Source organism: Dipodomys merriami, unplaced genomic scaffold (assembly GCF_024711535.1).
Source record: "Dipodomys merriami isolate MVZ:Mamm:240054 unplaced genomic scaffold, mDipMer1.0.p SCAF_35, whole genome shotgun sequence".
Lineage (NCBI taxonomy): Eukaryota > Metazoa > Chordata > Mammalia > Rodentia > Heteromyidae > Dipodomys > Dipodomys merriami.
The window spans coordinates 2,046-22,020 of NW_027205048.1; the positions used below are offsets into that span (position 1 = coordinate 2,046).

At 41.2% G+C, this 19,975-nt stretch overlaps 1 protein-coding gene across 1 annotated transcript in view; it reads left to right on the forward strand.

Annotated features, from left to right (window-relative positions):
* Positions 1-11,976: 11,976 nt before the first annotated feature.
* Sorcs3 (sortilin related VPS10 domain containing receptor 3) overlaps positions 11,977-19,975 on the forward strand; it is a 415,789-nt gene continuing 407,790 nt past the window's right edge. Inside the window, exons 1-2 of the mRNA XM_069987921.1 lie at positions 11,977-12,090; positions 13,039-13,106. Coding sequence (XP_069844022.1) covers positions 11,977-12,090; positions 13,039-13,106 — 182 coding nt within the window. The remainder of the gene's footprint in view (positions 12,091-13,038; positions 13,107-19,975) is intronic.

The window sequence follows — 19,975 nt, forward strand, 5'->3', positions numbered from 1 at the left end:
CTTGGGGGAAATAGGTTGCAATGGTCTGAATTTATGATAAAGCGATTGCTCTGGATTATGTACATAGGCACCAAACAGTCACAGTGTCCTTACATGAGCAGGAGAGAGTGAAAACAGTGCCACATAAAAATCCAACCATTTCCTAACAAATGGGGCAATGTCATTTGTTAGGAAATGGAAAGACTTGGAAAAAATTATATTAAGTGAAGTAAGCCAGGCCCAAAGAAACATAGGTCCCCTTATTTGCAATAACTAGTATATGTCTGAGTCAAGCAGAAAAGGTCAGATAAGTTGATATTAGGGAAATTAACCCTAAGATATGTATTCAAATGGTTTTTTTCTTTCATGCGATTGTTTCTAACACATTTATAAGATGATTTCTTTGTTGCTTTGTATGTCCCTCCCCCACAGTATAAACCCCTGCTTTCACTGTATTTGATGTCGTTATAATTTGTGGAGGGGAAGGGAAAAAACAAATCGTTTAAATAGGGATACAGGTGGACCCATTGCAACAATGAGACTTACAAGTCTTTATGTCGAAATGGAACTTTACAACTTTGGTAGGGGGGGAGGAGGTTTGGGTGGGGGGGTTGGGGGAGGAGGGGATGGGAAGGAGAAACAAAGGAGGATGCTACAATGCTTGATAAGAAATGTACTCATTATCTTGTCCATGTAATTGTAACTCTTCTGTACAGTATTTTCACAGTAAAAAATGTAGTACAACAACAACAAAAATCCAACCAGCCAGAACAGGTTTTGAAAATGCTAGAGGATTGTGAGCAATGAGTGGAGGAATGCTCTAGAAGCTACAAAGGTTAAGAATTAGATTCTCTCCTTCAGTCTCTGGGAAGAGTACAACTGACATGATTAGCTTTTTAAGCCTACTCAGAACTTTAAGATGGGACAAGGTGTGTGTTAAATTTGTCATCATCTGTTACAGCCAGATAAGGAACTTACACACTGGGTTTTTAATTAATTTTTAATATGTTACACAAAGCCAGAATACCCCCGCCCGACCAACAGACATTTTTCACCAGCTCCTAATTTCAAGGAATCTGCAACTTACCTTTTTTAATTATCAGATTCTGAAAAGTACCTGGGGGGGGGGAGCCCATTTTTAAGAGTGACTTGTAGTTCTTAATTTCTGGATTTCTTCTCCTATTCTCATATCCTGGAAGAATAGTGACGCCTGTGATTGGATGCTGCCTTCTACCTCTCCTGTTACATGACTGGGGCAGGCTTTCTCATCTGGACAGTGAGGATGATGGTATCTGCTGTTCATCAAGGTTACACTCATTTTCTTTTAAATACACATAGAAGCACCAAGGAGAATGGCTGGCACTTAGTAGGTACTCAATACACGTCACTGTGCCCTTTCTGTATTTCCTGTGCATTTGTCTAAACTACTATTACCAATCAAGGCATTCTTCTCTCTAGAGATCTAGTGCTTTCTTTAAGCTGCCTCCCATCAAGTACAGGTGTACATCTTTGTTCTCTTTAGAAGTCCCCTTTTAAGCCTCTAGAGAATAAATGGCTTCTAACACAGTCATATTTCACTGTCTCCCTTCCTACCTCTGCGTCTCTTGTCCTCTTGTGAATGTTCTTGAAGATCTATCACTGGCCACTTTGCAGTCTCATTTGTGGAGAGGCTAGACAGACTAGCTTATCTAAGGAAATATGCCCTCGAATACAGTGTTTCCAGAAAGGAGAGAGTGGAAAGTTTTCATTCTCTTCATGCCTCATGATCTCATGTAAGTCTCTCACGCTCTGCGAAGGTGCCTTTACCACTAGCTGAGATGCAGTGTCTCCTTGGAATGCCCGGGGCACCATCTTCAACTTAACACCTCGACACTATGTTGAAAATGAACTATACAACTTGTGGGTGAAGGGGGTTGGGAGACAGGAACTGGAAGAAAACTGTTCAAGGAAATATACTCATTAGCTGACTTATGTAACTGCAACCCCTCTGCACATCACCTTTACAATAACAATAAAATTTAAAAAATAGATAAAAGAATGTTCATAATATTTGATAAGAGAATCTTGAATTTTTATCTTTTTAAAACGTATTGTTAATTATTTAATGACACATTTAACAAGTCTTTGAAACACACACACACAAATGTATTGCATCTCTCTTAGCAAATGCTATGTTAAGGAAACACAGTGATAAGCCTATACTAATGAGGAAAACAGGTCTCTGCTCCGAAACACACATAGTCTAGAGGTGGAAAAACACCTGCAAGTAGGAAATTGTAATATAAAATGGTGAGCAACATAATTGGAACTATGTGCCAAGGGTGGGGAAATTTGAGTTAAGAATAAAACAGTTCTGTTTTGGGGGACAGATGAGACATTTGGCTGTTGGTGACCATATTAAAGTTGAACTTCAAGGGTAGGAAAGAGAATCAGAAGAAAGAATGGGAAAGTAGCTGTTAGGGAAGGGAGAAGAAAGTGTTCAAGGAACTGGGAGGTTGACGTGGGAGAAGAATGGCTAGTCCAATATGGCTAGGATTTACAGCTCATTTGAGAAGATAGCTCTAGTAGAGGTTTTCAGTGGTAAGGAGGGTGAGGTTTAAAAAGATCTTGAGCACCAGGGTGAGGAATTTGGTGTTCACCATAAAGGCAACAAGAAGCCACTAGAAAATATTTGTCAGCAAGTAAGAGGACTAGACTTCCTCTTCAGACAGGCCACTCCAATGTAGAGACAGAAGAAAATGAGCAAAAGAAACAAAACAAATAAGTTAATTGAAGCCTGCTTTAGTCATCTCACAGCTGAAACCAATGGTCTGTGCTCAGTCTTCCTTGCATATGAGCTATCTGAACCATTTCACACAGTGGCTCACTTCCTCCTTGAAGGGTTACCTTCATGTGGCTTCTAGAACCCACTCTTGTTTGGGTTCCTAGGATCTCACATCCTGGGTCATATTGCTGGTTCATCCAGGGGTATGGCGCTGTAGGAATTGATGACAAGGGTGCTAGAAAGCCCAGAGGAGCAAGCAAGAAAGGTGAACATTTTCCCCAAATCAGTATCTATAGGAATAATTAGACCCTTTTATGGGAAGGGAGAGAATATGACTACAGGTGGAGGGTCTCCCCATCCATGTTCCTTCCATGTATGCTGACATGATGGGAAGGTTTCAGGAGCCATACTGCTGTTGCTCCCACCCATACCAATGGTACTTTGTTCTGCCTGTCTCCAGAAAACAGCTGCAGAAGGAGCTACTTCACTATCCACACTGGGCAACTTTTATCCCCAGATGGGACTGGAGGCTAGCCCAGAGGAGAACCTTAGAAAACAATTTGCAGGGCTCCACTGCCTACGGTGCACAGGCAGGCCTTTTTTGCTGTTACCTTCTATACACAGAAAGATTGGTTGAGGGCAGACAGTGGAGTCAACCCCTTCATCCACAAGGATCCTCCCTTTCCACTTCTGTTCACGAATGGCCTTGCAATTCTGCTTAATTTAATGCAATAACTTCTCATCGCACGAGGATGCTTTCACTCTCTTTCAAGGAGGTGAAACTTAAAAGTCCTATTAGTTGCTGTAGTTTCTCTCAGTGATATTAATTGCTTTCGTAGCCTTGTCAGAATCTTATGTAGAAACTCCATAACCTAAACTAGTTGTGAATTTAACCACCATAAATATTATCTTTATACAAAATAAAAGGCATAAAAAGTAAAGAAGAAGCCAGGTGCCAGTGGCTCATGCCTGTAATCCTAGCTACTCAGGAGGCTGATCTGAGGATCATGGTTCAAAGCCAGCCCAGGCAGGAAAGTCTGTGAGACTCTTATCTCCAGTAAAAACCACTAGAAAACTGGAAGTGGCATTGTAGTTCAAGTGGTAGAGCACTGGCCTTGAGCTGAAGAGCTGAGACACAGTGCCCAGGCCCAGAGTTCAAGCCCCATGATGGACAAAAAAAAATAACAGTAAAGAAGAAACTATGGATACCATCCACTTATTCATTTATCCATCCATTCAATCCATACATCCATCCACCTATTCATACAATCTTTATATTTATCATATACATCTATATCTATATCACTTATCTTAACTATATCTCTTATCTATACATCATCTTCTTTTCTCCTTCCTCTTCCTCCTTTTCCTTCTCCTCCTCTTCTTTTTCATCTCTATATGCACATCTAGATACATACAAGCAGTGAAACTATACACAGTGGTTCTCACATTCTTTTCTGTCACATCAACAGGCTTGCTTTTCTTCTTCAGCTGCCCAGTTAGTGCATCCTTTGCCCTGAGTGATCACCTCAGCTGTTGAAGATATTCATGCGATGATGAGTAATCCAAACCTTCATTCCTGAAGGATCTGAATCTGTAATAGTTTGCCTTTATTACCATAGTCTTCCATTAACTTTTATTTCAGGACTTGAAAGTAATGAGAGGACTTGAAATTAATTAGGGGCTTAATAACAGTGAGAGGTTTCAAACATCATTTTCTCTCCTTTATTGTATAATAGCATCTACTTTCCCTTGATAATAGAGAGAAATCACCCCAGCTAATAAGTAACCCCCTTTTAACCTGTTGGTAGCATGGGATGCTCAGAATAAATGGGTATTAGTTTTAGCTTCTAATACAATGGATGTTCTGTCTCTTGATGACAGATAATCCTTCCCTGACAATCAAGACTATTCCTATCAGAGGCAGGAATTGTGTAGACACAAAAATAATATATGATAGCTTATCCTGTGTAAAAGTGAGAGGAACAACCATATTTTTGATTCTCTTTTGTCAGACATTTGTATTCTGGCCATACATTAGTGGGCCCAATATCCTGAGGGATAGAATCACAACTTCACTGGATATTGTTTCCCATATATGCTGCCATCGAGTCTCCAGAAGTTTCCTCAGTTGTGGTTTAGCTGGGCAAGAGATATAAATGCTCAATCTTTGTCCCTAGGATGAGGTTTCTCTAGGTGGGAAAAGGATTACAAGACTTAAAAAGTATACTGGCAGGCAGTCTCTGATACATATGTGTAGTATCTTGAGAGTAACACCATTGTTTTTTTGCTCTTGGTGAAGAAAGGCAACAGGTTCCTTTTTGCAGAGAGCAAAGAACTATCTGATCTGGGTAAGAACAGGATGTTATATTTCCTTCAACTCTGACTACCTTGATTCTGCCATGACATTATAGTTTTTCAGCTCAGAGGTTTCAAACATAAAGAAATGACAAAATGATAAAATGTCCTTACCCTAACTACCTGTACATATGCTATACATGTGTTTACATAGGCTGTATCTCATAAATATGTCCAATTATTATATGTTAGAGAGGAAAGAAAAAGTGATCTTGGGGGGTAACTCAGTGGCAAAGTGCTTGCCATGCAAGTGAGATGCTTTGAGTTCAATCCCTAATACCAAAAAGAGAAAAGACAAAAATTACAATTAAAGGAATAATTATAGGAAGAAAGAGAAGAGGGGATTAAGAGAGAGAGGAAAGAAAGAAGGAAAGAAAGAAAGAAAAAGAGGGAGAAAGAAAGACAAAAAAGCTCAGGGGAACTCAAGTGGATGTGCAGAGAACCCCATAGATTTAAAGGCACCAAGATTTCAGGAAGGTTTAATGAACTAAAGTAATTTTCCTTCAGAGTAAAATTTTACAGGCATTAAATGTGCTCACTTCATTGACTGCTTTGGAGCAGGGAGCGAAGTGATTTATGAATGTGCAGATTATGCATTATCCTTTTAGAGGACAGGAATCCCCTGGGGTTTCCTGCCTGCCTTCCAGAGCTCAGGATAGAGTGGCCAGGTGAACTTACTGGCTCTGATCTGCAATCTCCTCTACTGCATGCAGGTGGGCGCTGCAGTAGTAGTGATGGAATTGGAATCCCCTCCCCAGGAAGAAGTCCAGGGGTAAGATTAACCCCACTTCAGGAACTGCTACAAAACAGGTCTTCAGTGCAGTCTCTTCTCCAAACATTGTGTGCTTTGCTGTGCCTCCATGCAAACCTATCCAGGAGGCACAGCATGGGACCAAAGGAGCCAGTGAATTCAGACCAGGGAAAATTAGGCTTCTTTGGTAGGTAGGATAGGGAAGTGGACTTCTGAATGTGGATATTTCCTTTCATGGAAGAAGTGGCATTTGGATTATAAAAAGCCCCTCACTCCAAATGCCACTGTCTCCAATCCAGTGTGGGTTTTGAACTCCTTTGTTTCAATGCAGACAATCCTTATAGGCAGCAGGAGAGTGACACTGCATTTCCCTTTTGATCACTTTATCTTATACTGTGCCTGCCATAGGTCAGGGAGAAGATGAAAGAAAGAGGGATAGGGAAGGAGGGAGAAATAAACATGTTAGTGTTGGCATTGTGTGTGTCCATGGCTGGCTTGAGCCTCTGGGGGCAGTAGAAGATCCGAGATGCCTACATAGGGACAAGAAAACTGTAAGTGGGTGGTCAACACAGACAGTGCCAACTGATTTTATAAGAAGTCAGTCACATCTCTTACTGTTTTATGCATGCATATAAGGTATACGTTTAACATATAGATAATATAGAATATGATAGTCCTTTATCATTGATACTCTCTTGATAAAACCTTTTCTTAACTCATGCTTGACCACACTGAAAAGTGATTCCTTTATACTTTCTGTTCCTCTCACTTCCTTTCCCATCTTGGCACAGCCCATCTATATCTCAGCAGGGCTCAATACCCACCTATTCTTGTTCTTTCCCTCCGGGGCCCATGTGGCTCTGACTCTAAGCTATTTCTCCTTCCCAGAATCAGGTCCCTCCCCCTGTCCCAGTTTAAGAAAAAGGAAGAAAGAGACATGAAGCAGGTGAACACTGAGTCCACCCCAGTGTATCCTAATTCTTTCCATATTTAAGACCGGCTCTTACATCTCCTCTTTTGCAGAGACTTTGCTGATCATATTTTCTGGACTTTATTGCATCTCTTTCCAACCATAGCATTTTACACCTCTCTTATACATTTGTATTATCTCCCCCTTTTTTCATATATTTGTGTCATCCATCAGAAGGACCTTGTATGTACCTGCCATGTAGGTACAAGGTATTGTGTTTGGCCTTGGAGATGCAGAGTTGAATGAGACTTGTTTTTCTGATTTCAGAGAAGTCACAGTCTCACAGAGAAGTCATATTGACCCAGCATGATAAAAGCTGGAGCTAAGGAAGGTATGAACAGAATTCTTCTAGAGATATCATGTGCCAATTTAAAATAAAGTTCTGTGTGCCATATCTATATTTCTATAAATATAAATGAGCTTTTCCAGCTGTACTTATGCACATGCATAGACTTCTGTCTTCTTTTATTTGGTGTATATGTGTGTGTGTGTGAGAGAGAGGAAAGAATGAGGATATGTGTGTATATAGCTTATGAGAAGAGAAAAGTGCTATTTACTCATGAATTATTCCAATTTATTTTCATTTCTCTAGCTGTCTAAAATCCCCCTAGGATTGTAGGCAGTTAGGTCAAAAAGGTACTTATTTGACAAAGCTTATTTGACAAACCCGGGTCTCCTAATAATTTGTCGGTTCTTTTCGCATCACACATCTCTGTTTCCTATTTCTCTCTCGAACAACAAAGAATGAAAGCTATCTTCACCCCTAGGCCTTGAGCTGTGGATCTCTGCTGGATTCCCAAAGTCTCTTGGACATCTTTCCATTTTCTTTTTTTTTAATTTAGTTTTATTTTATTTGAGAACATACTGTACAGAGGGATTACAATTACATGGGCAGGATAATGCATACATTTCTTACCAAGCATTGCAGCCTCCTCCTTTGTTTACCCTTCACCTCCCTTCCCAGCCTCCCCCCTCACCCCACCCAATCATACCCTCCTCCCCCCCCACACCGACATTGTAAAGCTGGTTTTGACATGACATTTTGTACTTCTCATTGTTGCAACAGGTCCACCTGAATCCTTAAACGACTTGTTTGTCCCCATCTCCTCCACATGTTATACTGACATCAAATATAGTGAAAGCAGGGGTTACACTGTGGGGGAGGGACATACAAAGCAACAAAGAAATAATCTTACAAATGCGTTAGAAACACATGCATGAAAGAAACGAAAACATTAAAATACATATTTAAGGGTTCATTTTCCTAACATCACATTATCTGACCTTTTCCGCTTGACTCATACCTATACTAGATATTGCAAATAAGGGAAACCATGGGACCTATGCTTCTTTGGGCCTGGCTTACTTCACTTAATATAATTTTTTCCAAACCTTTCCATTTCCTAACAAATGGGGAAATGTCATTCTTTCTGATGGAGGCATAGAATTCCATTGTGTATATATACCACATTTTCTTGATCCATTCATCTACTGAGGGGCATCTGGGTTGGTTCCATATCTTAGCTATGGTAAATAATGCTGCAATAAACATAGTTGTGCTGGTAGCTTTAGTGTGGTCTTGTTTGTAAACATTTGGGTAAATGCCCAAAAGTGGGATTGCTGGATCATAGGCGAGATCTATGTGAAGTCTTTTGAGGAACCTCCATACTGCTTTCCAAAGTGGTTGAACAAGTTTACATTCCCACCAACAATGAAGTAAGGTTCCTATCTGTCCACATCCCCTCCAGCATCTGTTGTTGTTAGAGTTCTTGATTTTTGCTGTTCTAACTGGAGTGAGGTGTTCTTCAAGGAAATAGAAGAGGCAATCCAAAAATTCATATGGAACAATAAAAGACCCTGAATAGCAAAAACGCTCCTCAACGGAAAGAACACTGCTAGAGGAATATCAATACCAAATTTCAAACTCTACTATAAAGCCATAGTAATCAAAACAGCTTGGTATTGGCATAAGAACAGACCTCAGGACCAATGGAATAGAATTGAAAACCCAGAAATGAACCTACAGACCTATAGCCATCTAATCTTCAATAAGGAAGCTAAAACAATAGAATGGAAGAAAGACAGCCTCTTCAGTAAATGGTGCTGGCAAAATTGGTTAACTACATGTAGAAAACTAAAGCTAGATCCTTATATATCACCCTGCACCAGAATCAACTCCAAATGGATCAAAGACCTTGAACTCAAAGCAGACACTCTGAAAACATTACAGGATGGAATAGGAGAAACCCTAGGTCTCCTTGGCTCAGGCCGAAATTTTCTGAATAGAGACCCGGAAGCACAACAAACCAAAGAAAGGTTGGACAAATGGGATTGCATAAGGTTGCAGAGCTTCTGCAGGGCAAATGACATAGCTAGCAAGATCAATAGAAAGCCCACCGATTGGGAGAAGATCTTTACTAGCCATACAACGGACAAGGGTCTCATATCTAAAATATACTTGGAACTCAAAAAATTAAACCCCCCAACAACAAATCCTCAAAGAAACAACTGCCCAATAAATAAGTGGGCGAAAGACTTAAAGAGAAGCTTCTCTGAAGAAGAAAGAAGGATGGCCAATAGACACATGAAGAAATGTTCAACATCCCTAGCCATAAAAGAAATGCAAATCAAAACAACATTGAGATATCATCTTTCCATTTTCATAAGGGGTGCTCAGTAAACATTTGTGGAGTTTATAAATGAATGGTAAACTCCTTGAGGGCAAGGGGATGTTTTTCTCCTCTCCCTGTTCCTGCTCACTGCCTTGCATACAAACTCACATAAACACCAGCCTCATAAAGAGCATCATCTTGGAGCAAAGATAGCAAGTCTTAATCATACACCTACATTGGTGCTGGCTCTGTCTCTTTCTGGATAGGTTTCAGAGATGTTTGTTTTTGTCATCAGATTTCATATAGTAGGTGCTTATCCCACAAGTTTGGTGTGAGGATTGAGAATCACCCAGTGTTTTGTCAGCACATGTATGGGGGCTTTTCTATGAATCCATGACTAGCCCCTCCTTCTTTCATAAAAGCCCCTCCCTCGCCCATTTTTATTTCTGGGTATTCTGTAAGGATGCTTTTCTTTCTGCTCTGAGTACTTGCCCAGCCTGGGCCTTGGCAGGTGGACTTTCATTTTCTTTGGTAATTCCCTTCTCTCAGGAGCCCTCAGAAAGGCTTTGAGTGGTAAGACAGGCCAGGGGCCAGTAGACTTGCTTTTGCTCTTGGGTTTTGTTTGCTCTGTACAAGATGTCTTAAGCCTAAAGGTTACATTATCATAGCTCTTCATAGCTCTATTAATGTCTTTCTGTGTTGGGCTCCAGAGAAAAGGAAGCTTTCAGCCCTTAATTCTTGGTGTTGTAACCTTTTCTCTGGGGAAAGCTGGAGTTATTTGCTGAGGCATCTCCTCATATCTCCCCTATGGCCTGCTTCATTCAGGGTTGCACTCACATTAAAGGATGATCTTCTTGGCTACAGCTAGATCACACCATGGTAGACTGGCAGGTGTCATTACAGCCTAGAGGTGGGAGAGGAAGTATGTATGATGGTGTTGTTCCATAGGTGTGGTCCTCTGGTTGACACAAGAAGGTTTCTGAACACTACCCGGACTTCAAAGGTCAGATTTAGCAAGATTCCCTGACCTCACCCCCTGGTCAGAAAAATCTCAGTTTTACAGCCCCCTGTGGCTTTTTAACTTTCCTCATAGAATCAGTAGGATGCTACCTTAAAGCCCTTAGTCCAGACTAATGATGGTTGAGATTTGACCTTAAATCCTAACTCCCTCTACCCTTCCACCCCATTCTGAGCTTCTGCTTTGATTGTTTATCTCTAAATTACTGTCCAGGACCTACCTTAATTCCATCTCCTGCTGAAATCTGTGCATTACCACCAAAGCATCCGTATATTTCATTGACCGCTAAATGATTACTTTGTAGGAGACTTCGGTATGCTTAGCCTGACGGTGATGAAGACAGAGCTAACAAAAATATAATCCATCTGACGTGCTCAGAGTTTAGCTGAGAAGGCAACTTGTAGAACATCCACAGGGTATTGAGATAATGTTAAATAAGTGGGAAAATTGTTTGTGCTGGTTTTAAGCAAAATGAACATCTAAAGAGAAAAGACTGATGGCTGAGACCATCCTGAGAGGCAATGTGAGGGAAACAGATGATCTCAAACATGAGTCTGAAAAGACTGGGTTTCATGCTTTTAGAGGATTTTTGAGTCAAGAGGTAAAACTGACGCCTTCTATCAGGGAGGCAAAATAATATTCATGGAATTGGGGAAAGATGTACTAGTCTGGAGCCTTCAAACTGCAGATCCAAAAATAAGATCAAATGCCCAAGGAACTTCCTAGGAAAAATACCATGAGAGAAGTTGGAAAGGGGCCCAAGTGATAAGGACAGTTGATAGATGAGGCTGCAAGTCTGACCTCCAGTGGGGAGACAGGGGAGAAGAGCAGGAAGGAAGGCTGAATGGGAGTGCACTGAAATTCCCTGGAAAGTTGACAAAGCTGTGGGGAAGCTTAAAGCTAATGTCACTCATCGGAGGAGTGTTCTACGACTTTGTAGTGAAAGGTCAAATGGACAAGAATTCTGTTGCAGTGTGTGTGTGTGTGTGTGTGTGTGTGTGTGTGTGTGTGTGTGTGTGTGTGTGTGTGTGTGTGTGTGTGTGTGTGTGTGTGTGTGAATTCAACAAATAGAATTATCTGGTACACTTCTAGGCATTTGGTTAGGGAGGATGCTTAGATAAAAGGACTGACTTTGACTAATAAACCATCTATGAATGGGAGAAGCAGGCACCACTGAGTGAATTCGATTCTGTTGTTCTACAAATAGCTATGCTATTGATATTTCTTGCCAACCCAGGACACCACCTGTGAAGAAACATGAGCTCTCCAGTTGGAGCCTCAGAGAGATGGTCAATGTTCCAACCCAACTTGTCCATAGATTCTCATGGACCGGTAATGGGCTGCATCACTTGCCCATGACATTTTTCTTACTTTACATAGACACAGGAAATGGTGCTGACTGGCTCCATGGAGTGCTGAATGAGAATAAATCTCAAAGTGAGCATTTTGTTCTTAGTTAAACACCATTAAAATGTTCAATAAAATGGCTGATTATTTTTCTTAAATCTTGAATGGATACCTAGAATGGGAAAGTCCTATCTTGATAGCAGAAATTCATTATCTCGAAAAGAGTTTAATGGCTGCTGTGCAAATGAACTGGAGGAAGTTAAATTGTGGAATGGGATGGAACTGCGAAAAGTAAAATGAGTTGTGCATTAAATTTAGATAAACACAATTATGTGTAACTGGATTATCATGCATGGAGACAGGCCATGTGTATTCTCCACCTGCATTTTGATTAAAATAGATTCAGGTGCAGGCACTTAGTATGGTTAGAGATAGAAGGTGGTGCCTAAACCACTATCTGGGCATATGACAGGAAGGCAGGGCACTGCCCCAGCTGGAGAAGTATGGAAGGCATGGGAACAGACTGGCCAATCCAAGACCACTTTGGAACACTGTTCGCCCAATCACAGGCAGCAATGGCTCTCTGGGTTCCTTCACTTCAACTGGAGTTGGAAATGGTCCTGGAGCCTAGCGAAGTCTAATGACCTGCTTGCAGCATGGTGTGGGCATATGGAACAAGACCACTAGCAGATAGCATCAGAGGAGGCTGGGGGCTGAGTCTACTGCCATTCAGATATTTCTGCCTACTAAGGCCCTATTGATGGAAACACAAAATCTCTTTGAACCTCTTCTATAGACAGAATCAGACCCAGTTCCTTCATACCCTTTTAGATCTAATTCTGTACATCAGAGTCATCTTGAGATCAAAGCAGCCCTGTCCTCTCATCTCTGGGTAGCCCTGGTGGTGAACAAAACCAGCTGGCCTGCATCTGACCTTGAGGAAGGACAGATGTGGAAAAACTACTGAGGATACCCAATTAATTCCTCTTGGCATGTTCTATTTCAAATGCAAAGCACTGTCAGGATTAAAATAAATGCTACCAGTTATAGGGATGCATTAAATTAATAATCCTCCCCACTCCCCTGTTTGATCCTATAATACGCTTCAACTCAGTGGATAAATACTAAACCTTCCTCTGGGTGATACAAGGTGCATTGTATTACTGCTACACAAACTAAATTGAGCTTCCTTTTTCCTTCTTTGTCCCTCTCCTCTGCCCTCACCCTACCCCCTTGCAGGTCATACTGATCCTGACGAAGCTGTACGACTTCAACCTGGGGAGTGTGACTGAGAGTTCTCTGTGGAGGTAAGTACGTTAGAGCTTCTTACGGTGTTGCTCTGACTGGGCTGGAGAGAAATGTCAGCCAGTCAGTTGGAAAACTGGGTTTGGAAAGAACTGCTCAGCCTCCTGGAAGCCGGTGTTTGTGCCCTGGTAGCACTGAGCATCCCCACTTGTGAATTCCCTTAGTGCTCTGCCAGCCGCACATCCATCTTGACACCTTGCTGCAGCTGCATTCCCTCCAAGTACCTCGGTCTGTTTGAAGAGGGCAGGTTCCCATGGGGTCTGGTAGAGTCTGGTGAGGCGTGGTAGGGATCTAGTAAGAGTCTGACTGGATTAACAAGTGTGTCTGATGGAAACAGAGGCGCTGGATGAGGAAGCCCTCTGCTGCAGCAAGGATTCTTGCCATGGGTGTGAATCATGGCCTAGAGATTGTCTCTAGGCCTTTGCATCTGGAATGCACTATGGATCTTGTTTATTGTATTTTTTTCTTTTGGTACTGGGCCCTCATGTTTATCACTCCAGTCCTTCTGTTTGAATCCTGAGCTGTCTTTGAATGAGAGACCCTCTCATCTCTTGAGTAGATGGGATTATAAGTAGGTGCCATCTAACCCAGGGTACTGTGGTTCTTGTAAAGCCAGAGCTCTGGGAACAGACACAGCTCCAGTTTACATGATGATTTCCTTGCTTACACAGGCTCTTCTCCCATAACATTTCATTTTATATTGTGTTATGAAATAAAATGTAATAATTGGTAGAAAGCCAGATACTAACATGTCATGCGCTAAAACACATTTTCAGTATATAAGAGGATGAGGGTATTTTTAATTTTAAAAGAACTTACAGACATTTCTGGAACACTGAGAGTATGGTGAGCTAGCTATAGGCACTGTTCCTCCCTGTCTGCCTTGATACCAACGGGGTGGTGTGTGGGACAAGCAAGAAGAGGGTTATGGGTGGATAAGCTGTGACACCAGGGATGAAAATCCCATATACGTGCCCTCCTGTATACCTCCTTCCATGCCGAGTACTCTCACATTCACAGACATGCTGACCTCCACTGACATGGAGTCATACTGAGCTTTGGCAAGCTCTGTGACATGGTGTCTCATGCTCTCTGCTCTTCCTCTCAGGAAATAGTTATGGGATTAAAGAGGTTGTGCATTCTTTCTCACTATCCCTGCCATGTGTGGACCTGGGAAGGGCACTGTCACCAAAGGTTCCCTATATCTGGCTGCATCATCATCTGGAGGTGTTCCTGAACTCTTGGTATTGAGATATTCATTGCTTATTGGCAGAGAGCTGGTGGGAACTTCTCTCCCCAGGATGGGGTGGGGATAGCTCATGGCCTTGATTAAGTATTTTAGAGTCAATCGCTCCATTTGGCAGAGGCATGAGATGCCTTACACCTGATTTTACTGCTTAATGAAAACTGGCAGAAATATAAATTATCAGGATGCCTCTAGCAGATGAAAGCATGGTGGGTATTTCCCAGGAAGTACAAGTTCAGAAACTTCTCCCTCAGGCCCAGGGCACTGATACTGTGTGATGCTGTAAACGTTTTTCCTGTGTAGTAGTCTGCTTGACCAAATCACTAAAACAAGCCTGAAAATCTTGTCCTTATATTGATCAGTAGCTATGCCTGGGACCTCATGGTTCAGAAATGATTTGGCCAGTTCCAGGAAGGGACAACATACGCCTATTTGCATTATTCCCAAATAATGAAGGGTATGCCTCAAGATCATAAGAACCCATAAATTTATAGACAGTGCAAGTTAATGTCCCCAGGCACACAAATATTCAATTGCCAACATTCAAGCCCCAGATGGCCCATCCAATGCACTCTGTCACTTTAGACACTTTACTTAACCTCTGTGCATTAGCTTTTTGGGACTGCCACAATAAGTTACCATGGAATGGCTTTACAAAGTAAGCATTTACTCTCTCATAAATCTGGAGTGCACAAATCTGAGAGCAAGGTGTCATCAGGGCCACGCTCTGCCTCTAGGGGCCCTTTTTTTCCTCTCTCAGCGTATGAGGGACTGATGGTAGTATTTTGCAGCTATATCACTCCGACCTTTGATTTCATGTTGTTTCCTCTGTGTCTATGTCTTTCTCTCTCCTCTGTCTTTATACCAACACTTGCCATGGCTTTAGGGCCCACCTGAACAATCCAGGATGACCTCACTTCAAGATCCTTAATGGCATCTACAAAGACCCTTTGTTCAAGGAAGGGGTTATGGCTTATTGGGGGAGTTCATTATTCAATCCATCTTTGAGGTATAGTTTCCCTGCATATAAATTGTAGTTAGTACAGAACACATCTTTGCCCTTTCTACATTTTCCTTGAGGCCAACACCTTCCTCAAATACATGTAGCACATTCTTCCCTGTTTCCTCATCTAGGAATCTTGGAGTTTGGGTGGATCCCTCATTTTTCTTCCTTCTTTGTCATCGATTCTTTAGCCAGCAAGCCTTTTGTGCAGGTGATGGAATTTCATATTCCAATACTCAGCTGTTGTCGTCATCATCGTCCTCCTCCTTCTCCCCCTCCTCCTCCTCCTCCTCCTTCTTCTTCTTTTTCCTTCTCGATATCTAACATGGTAATTTACTTACTGATTTATTTATTGTCTACCTACACTCAGTAGAATGAAAGTTGTAGGGAGATGTTTTCATTTTTATTTAGAAGATTTGTGTGTGTGTGTGTGTTTTCATTTACTACTATGCCTTTAGTATCCAGGGGAGAATCTTGGCACTCGAGTGGACTTTAATGTTTGCTAAATGAATGAATTAGCAAATGTGTTGTAAGGATTAAATAATAGATGCAAAAACACTTAAGATAGTAACTTACGTTGGAAGCGCTCACTTCATTGTAATTATTAATGGTAATTAGAACCCTGTGTGTTTGTATAGGGTTTTCATTTCCATTATTGACTTTGTTTTCAAGGATCCATTGCTGCAGAGATCTGTGTGAGAGAAATCATAAGACACCAGTGAGTGTTTCCTCTAGTAATTAGCCAAGACTTTGAGGATGAAATAGGGTGGAGGGTGTGGTTTAGAGAGGGACAAAAAGTCATTTAGAGCGTTGTCCCTTGAGCCATCTGGCAGGGAAGAATTACAATATTGACTGCTGCCTAGTGGAAGATGTTCTTTTTTTAATAAGTTTTTTATTGTGAAAAATACTGTACAGAGGGGTTACAGTTACATGAGCAAGGTAATGAGTACATTTCTTATCCAGCATTGTTACCTCCTCCTTTGTTTTTCTCTTACCATCCCTTCCCTCCCACCTCCTCAACTACACTCCCCCCTCCCCTGCCTAAATTGTAATGTTCATTTTTCAACAAAGCATCTTGTACATCTCATTGTTCCAATGGGCCCACCTGTATCCCTATTTAAACATTTTGTTTCTTCCCTTCCCCTCCCCAAATTATACCAACATGAAATACAGTGAAAACAAAGGTCAGATTAGATTATGTTAAGTGAAATGAACCCCAAGATAGGGACACAAGTGGTTTTATTCTTTCTTGCTGTTGTTTCTAACATATTTATAAGGTGCCATGTGAATTTTTAGTTGCTTTGTATGGCTGTCCTCCACGCTATAACCCCTGTTTTCACTGTATTTGATGTTGGTAAGATGTTCTTTTGTGGGAAAGATTCTTTGAGATTATGTAGCTGAAGTTGGAGTGATCAATGGGATACCATTTGTGATCAGCAAGTGAAAGAATACGTCTAGCTGGATGGGACAGAGATCAGACAGTGGCTGACCGGCAGGAGAGAAAGGAACCAAGCAGGAAGCAGAGAGAACAACATAGTGGTGGCCAGGACAGTGGGTGTGAGACCCATACAATTCACAAAAGGGTCCCAGTCAAAGGCAGTCAATCAAGAGGATAGTTTACAGAAAATAGATTCCATATCTGGTGACCTGGAGACTTGTGGATCATATGGGCTTTCACTATGGATAAATACCATATGAATACATACATACATACATATATATGTATATATATGTGTATATATATATATATATATATACATATATATTTGTGCTAGTGTTCATGGGCCTGGTAAAACCTAGGGCATGAATGAAAAGACACTGCTCCCCAATCCTGAGTGATTTCCCACCTTGCCACGACTTCACAGGGCATCTGTCCTTTTCATTTTCTCCCTGCTCATCCCCTACCGACATTTCTCTGTCTCCTCTTTTTCTGTACTAATAATGATGATATATTTTACAGTGAGAGCCTAGAGCAGTATAATTTTTCCTTACTAATATGTGGGTTGAGAAAAGAAACTAAATTAAACATGTACCCTCTTAGCTGTGTGATTTGGCTCAACATGCTAAACCAAATTGAAATTGAATTTGGTGATTCTTTCTCAATTTTCTGTGCAACAGAGAAGCCCGGAGCCGCAGGTGTCATGACAAGATGACAAACCCCTGCCAGGTTGCAGTGTGATGGAAATATTTGCCTCCTTGGTGATAACTTAGAGGATCTCTACTTCTAAATAGGCAAAAAGACCATTTAAAAGCCTCAAATTATGCAGCAGCCTTGTGAATGCCCTGTGACTTTTTTTTCCCTGCAATTCTTTGGTGCTGTTATACTTGTGGTGGCCATCACCAGGATGATGATGCAAATTTGTCACTTACAATAGCCATCAAGTGGCATCCTTTAGTCAAAGAATATTAGTTACATATATAGTAATCGAGTCTAGAGAATTGATAAGATGGGACTGACTGACATTTCTAGAGGATCTAGAACATCCCTGGCGTTTCCTAGGTCATAAGGCTGAGAATAGAATCCCCTTCTGGCCCTTGATCTGAGATTCTTACAGTGTTAATTTTCCTCTTAAAGGGAAACTATAGCCAGATAGAGGCAACCCTCCTCCTCTTCATAGTTCCTCTGCTTCCAAAGAACTTGGGCCACAGTTACACGGTATGCTGGTGTTCAAAGAAAGGCCTGTCTCTCACTCCTTTGAGTGCAAACTACATGTGAAACATATCCTGGTGCCATCTTTACTCCCTTCTGCACACACATGTGTGTGTGTGTAGGTATGTGTGTATGTATGTGTGTGTGTGTGTGTGTGTGTGTGTGCTCATGTACTCTTGCTTTCATTTGGTGGCCTTCACAGTCTTCAATTACAGCAGGAGAAAGTGTTGACAAGGCTAGCTAATGGACCTGTTGGAGGCCGAGGTCTTTAGTGTGAACCTGAATCATCTTGCGTACTGACTGGCAGATCACTTCCGGGTCTGTGTTTTGGACATTAGCACTTGGACTCATGAACACTTTACCTCTCTCTCTCTCTCTCTCTCTTCTCTCCCTCTCTCCCCCCACTCTGAAAATTGTAAGTTATCCTTTTATGGAGAGAGGGGGGTTAGCATGCAGTTCTTCAACTTCCATCTACCTATGCAAAGTGTAGTCTCTAGCAAAGGTCCCTGATTCAGACCAAAATGTGCTGTGACAATGACAGTTCACAAGGGTGAGGATTCTATAGGAGATTTCTTCTGGATACTAGATTACAGGTCCTCACAGAGCAAAGTGATTTACAGTTGTCTATGTATACGAAGAACCAGGAATCTTTCACAATGAATGGTCCCTCTCATTTGGTAAACCTTGGATTTTCATCTTTGTCTCCTCTTGCTTTACTTCATCTACCAATGATTCAGATGTATGGGAGACATTCTATTCCTAGAAAAGCCATTATCCTACCCAGCCATTCCTCCTGGATACCTGGCTTCAGGGTCCATAGTCCAAAGGAGCTGTCTAGTTTCCAGGCACAATCAAATAGATATCTTCTTTGATCTTCTTCCCTTTACGTAATGTCCCTTTTCTGTTCTCTGATGACTGTCATCCTTACACTGTATTAGTGATTTGGTCTCAGCCTATGAACTTCTTACACCAGGGAACATGTGCTTAAGTTCTTTCTGGATCCACAATGCCTAGATTTAGGCTATACTTCATAAGAGTGTAGAGACTTGAATGGAAATTTCCAATAGCCCCCAAAGAAATCTTAGCAGCAGCCCTGCCTTGGCTTGTCCCTTTCTTTGTATTAAGCTGTCTTATTCTCCTGCCACTTGGGAATCCTGTGACTTTTCATCTGGTTCGCAAGCTGTTGTCTGAACCATTTATTTCCTCTGTAATTGTTCTGTCAGTGACCTTTCTCTGGGATGCTGCTTTTTTTAAAAATAGAAAATGGAGACCTTTTGAATTTATTAATTTTCTGTTTGCCAAGAAAACCCTGACAATAATTGCTAAGACTTCCCAGAAGTTATTAGTTTACAAATTTTAATGACACTCATGATTTATTTATATGTTTCCCTCCCTCCACAGCTGCTCGCCCCAATTCCTTAGTGGTATTCCTGCTGTATCTGAGTGAAGTAATAAAAACAAAACTGAAGATTGGAATGGCATTATTATTATTTTTTTGCTAGGCTGTTTTTATCCCATTTTCTATCCCATTTTCTAGGCTCTTTACATGGAAGGACCCAAAGACTAGGTTGATATGGGCTTTGGAATCTTCCTGTAGAAATGGGTCTTCTATTTGCGTTTAGTGGTAATGAATGTGGTGAAAAATCCTGAATGAGTCACAGACCATTCAATTGGACAGTTATTAATGAGCATTCATTATGTATGCAGCAGTGTGCTCATTGCTGGGAGATATGGAGTAAGTATATTGTGATTGTTATTTTCAAGGAATGTTTATTTTGCTTGAAAGGTAATATTAATGCACACAGGAAACAACAGCAAACTTGTGCAAGAATATGCATAAATACACAAAATATAGTAACTTCTGAAATGACTAACTCAGTTCTAGAAATAATTTGGTCTTTACTGTTATTACCCCACCTCATTCCATAAAAAATGTGGAATTATTCTAGGAAAGAACTGAAGAAGATATCAA